Here is a 4086-nt window from a genome sequence, read left to right as displayed (position 1 = left end):
AGTCATTATAGAAAATAACAAATGTCTTAGAATATCTCGCAAAAAGAAATGATCCAATATTAGTTAGAGCTAGTAAGGCCAAACGCTCCGTTCTTGAAGTAAAAGTGCGAGCTTTGCGCCAAAGTGACGTCACTAGAGTGACGTCGGAGGATCGGCGCGGCGAGAGATACTTCAAAGGAGTGAACCAGCCCTTCTATTCTCTTTAGCCCTGATATTTTATCGCAGATCAGGTTCTCGAATTATTAAGATTGAGGCCCGATGCGGTAAAATCCGATCATTAGATCGAAAGTTAGTCAGGATATTCTGTTTCTTATTTTGCGCATTGTATAGTTTCGTTTCGATAAAAAAAAATATACATTTAAATTCCTGTTGCTCGGTTAAACTTAATTTAACGAACTTTTTGAACTTGTATAACTTCCAGCATGCCCTATATTAATAAATTTAAATAAACATATTATAACTAGATAAACATGGCATAACTACAAAACGTAACATTAAAATACATAGCATATCTGCATAACATAGCACTGAAATACACAGTATAACTACATAACATAGCATCGAAAAAATTTGTTGGGAAAGTTCTGATAAAATAAACAAATACTGTATCAAAATATATTTTTATTACATCCTGTGGAGTTACTTAAATTCAAATTTTTATAAAGTGAAAAAAAAATCTAAAACGCATAAACCCTAATGACCAATATCAAATAAATGTTTACAAAAAATTATTATTTATTCACTAATAACTTATTCTGTTAACAAAAGAAAAAATATCTAAATCTTATATTTCTTTTTTTTTTCAGGTTAACATTCTATTGCCAATAACATTCCTAATAGTATGTGCCTTTTTAGTCACATTTCCATTCTATGTGAGTCCATGGGAAACTGGTATGGGCATTGCCATTACACTAACTGGTATTCCAGTGTACCTGATTACTATATCTTGGAGAAAAAAACCTGTACTCTACCAGAATGCTATAGGTAATGTTATACAATTTATGTATGGAAATTAATTTCGTTCTTTCTTTATATAATACATTATAGTTAAGAGAAATAACTTAAGCTTTTGTTTTAAAAAAATAGAATTTTTTAATTTTAGTAGATCGAGACTTTTCATTTGTTTTTCGAATGGTTTCAAAAAATGTTCATGTGATTATGGTAATTAAGTGTGTATATGTCAATTATGTCATGTGATTATGTTATATTTAAGGAATTAGGTAATTACTTACGAATAATTTCCTTTTAAGGGTTTTTCTTACAATGAGTTTTTTTTGTTCATTTTATTTTGATTTTTTTTAATTAAAATATAATCTTATTTTTTTAACAACTGACGTTGAACAGCCGACCCGATTCTGAGTGTACGACAATCAATGTTCTACTCGTTCATGTTCAACTTGTAATTTTAAACCCAACCCAGAAGACAATGGAGCTTTTGAATCAAGCATTGGGACAAACTAGCCTTCGTGGAAGACTTCTCGGTGGAACTTACCCCTACAGGGAAAAACACGGAAACCTCCCATGGTTAGCCCGACGGCTAGACGATTCTAACTTATAATCCGTCAGTCATTGAGGATATTTTACGTCAGCACTGTGGTCGGAGAAAAATTCGTATAAACCAGTCACGGCTGAGTTTCGAATCTGGTTCAACTCATTGGAAGGCGAACGTTTTATCTAATAAGCCATCGCTGCTCTTTGTTGATGTACTAAAAAAACACGTGTTTATTTATTAGCATATATAACCAAAAAAATACATATTTTTAAAAGCTTGAAAATTTTAATTTCGACAGCTGTATTGAAGCTATACAGCTGTCGTTTTTGTATACCACGGAGGTTACTGTCCCCCAGTTGTATAATAAAAGATTTAATCCATTTATTTGATTTATTTATACCATAGTCTCGGAGAGAAAAAAATACCAAAATATACTTAATTTTTCAAATGCTATTTCTGTTTCCTCGATTTAAAATTCTGAGATAAGTATGTAACCTTTTAAAAACGTCTTTAAAAATAAGCAATTCGTAGTTTTCATTCTAAATTTTTTTATTTATTTCTTTTATAGGGAAAATAACTGCACTCGTACAGAAAGTGTTATTAAGTGTTCCTGAAGAAAAATATGACTAAAAACGTTCGAATACAATGACTCCATGTCATAAGAACATTTGGAACAATTTACAGAATAAGTGATAAAGAGAATAAGAAAGCATTGAAACGCTGTGTTCAGGAAATGAAAAGTGGCAGCTGTAATACTGACAGCTGAATCGAAAAGAATTTACAAGTAAATCTTAGTTCCTTAAGAAAATTATGTTGAATGGAACTGAAAATTGAACAATTTGTGGGAAATGCCTACAAAAATAAATGAAAAAAATATTTAATATAAAATCTAAAGATTTGTTATACAAATTTATTTTTGTCATTTTTTGATACCATGTTGATTTTACAATGGTTGTATTAAGCACTGTATTTTAATAAATGATGTTTACTTTAGTCATATTTATTTATTATTCATAAAAAAAGCAATAAATAGATAAATTACATGAAACTTACGAAAATATCATTGACTATATTTCTATATTTCTCTATATTTTAAAAATCTTGTTTTACTTAAGAGGTGTTACTTGTTTTACTTAACATATAGAGATGAATCAGATATTTTCAATAAAAATTATCTGAAAGAAAACAATGAAACCGCTCTGTAAAAAAAGAAACCGCTCTGATAATTCTATGAATTTAAGGTCTAACTCGATTTAGGCATTTTATCCGGAATTTGATGTTATTACATATTCCTTCAAATGTAATTTTTTTTCTTCAAAAATTAGTTTTTATACAAGGATTTGAAGAAAAGAGCTTTTAACATTTTATATTTTTGAAATATAAATCTCTAAATGGTATTTATAGTGTATTGATTAACAATAGTCTCCCCCCCGCCAGGCGGTTAGTCTGGCGAAAGATGATATCAAAATTGATGAAGTGTTGCTAAAATAATTTTAAATTTTAATGATAGTTTTAATAATCTTAAATAAAATAACTAGTTGACAAAGTATATGTTTACGATTATTACATCACAATGCAATAAATGTAATTACAGTCGGACTTCTATTTAACGAACTTCCATTTTGGCGAATTTCTCCATTTTGCGATTTTTTTCGAGGAACTAAGAACATTTTGGAAATTTCTTTGTAAATCAACTTCCATATAGCGAAGGGAATTTTCTATTTAACGAACTTTTCTTCAAGATCCACATTCCCTATTTTTCAAAATATTTCAAAACATTTCAAACTTGTTAACTCATTTTATGAAGGAAATGACCTTGAATTGATTTTCAAAGTCACTTAACTTTTAGAGAAAGCGGTATAAAATCCCTTTCTTTTTGTTTGCATTTCAAACGAAAAACAAAATCAACGGATTTTATCAGTAGCAATTAAACTTAAGAACGCATGTGGTAATATATGTTTGAAATTACTTTTATAATAAATGCAGCAATAATTTATAGATAAATTTAGCTTTTTTTTTATTTACTTTAAAATGTATGTAGCAGGATTGTGTAACACTGGATAATGTTTGGCTCTATTCTTTTATGGTTAAGATTTATAAAATAAATAGTAGATACTAGTGGTAAAGGTGTATCAATTGCTATTTTAATTATATCTAGTGTTTATGAGTTTAAAACCTGTTTCGTGTTTTTTTAAGTGTTTCAAGAGGTGATTTTCTATTTAACGAATTTTCCATATAACGAACTTATTATCGGGATTTAACGACTTCCTTAAATAGAGGTCCGGCTGTATAAGAATTTAGAAAATTTTCAGAAAAACGTAAAATTCCTAAATTATTTAGTTAAAAATTATGAAGCGTTAAAAAATTTTTACTGTAAATATTAAATCGATATTGGTATTAGATTCTTCTTTTAACAAAATATTAAATGTAAATAAAGAAATTTCAAAAATCTTAAAATTAATATTGGTAATAGGCACTAGTGTAATTATTGCAGTTTAAATTGGTACCAAATATACTAATAAAGGTACTATGTATTATATTTTTGTGTATTTGGTACCTATTATAAAAAAACTGCATCAGTACTGTGAAATTTT

At 28.2% G+C, this 4086-nt stretch overlaps 1 protein-coding gene across 3 annotated transcripts in view; it reads left to right on the top strand.

Moving 5' to 3' along the window:
- LOC107452476 (L-type amino acid transporter minidiscs) overlaps window positions 1–2485 on the top strand; it is a 61300-nt gene extending 58815 nt beyond the window's left edge. For all 3 annotated transcript variants that reach the window (XM_016068958.3, XM_016068957.3, XM_016068956.3), the window contains exons 9-10: window positions 807–984; window positions 2061–2485. In XM_016068958.3, coding sequence (XP_015924444.1) covers window positions 807–984; window positions 2061–2122 — 240 coding nt within the window. In that variant the 3' untranslated portion in view covers window positions 2123–2485. The remainder of the gene's footprint in view (window positions 1–806; window positions 985–2060) is intronic.
- The last annotated feature ends 1601 nt before the right edge of the window (window positions 2486–4086 follow it).

The sequence above is a fragment of the Parasteatoda tepidariorum genome, chromosome 6 (assembly GCF_043381705.1).
Source record: "Parasteatoda tepidariorum isolate YZ-2023 chromosome 6, CAS_Ptep_4.0, whole genome shotgun sequence".
Classification (NCBI taxonomy): Eukaryota; Metazoa; Arthropoda; class Arachnida; order Araneae; family Theridiidae; genus Parasteatoda; species Parasteatoda tepidariorum.
The sequence above is the reverse complement of the archived record's forward strand: the minus strand, read 5'-3'. Positions and strand labels throughout refer to the sequence as shown.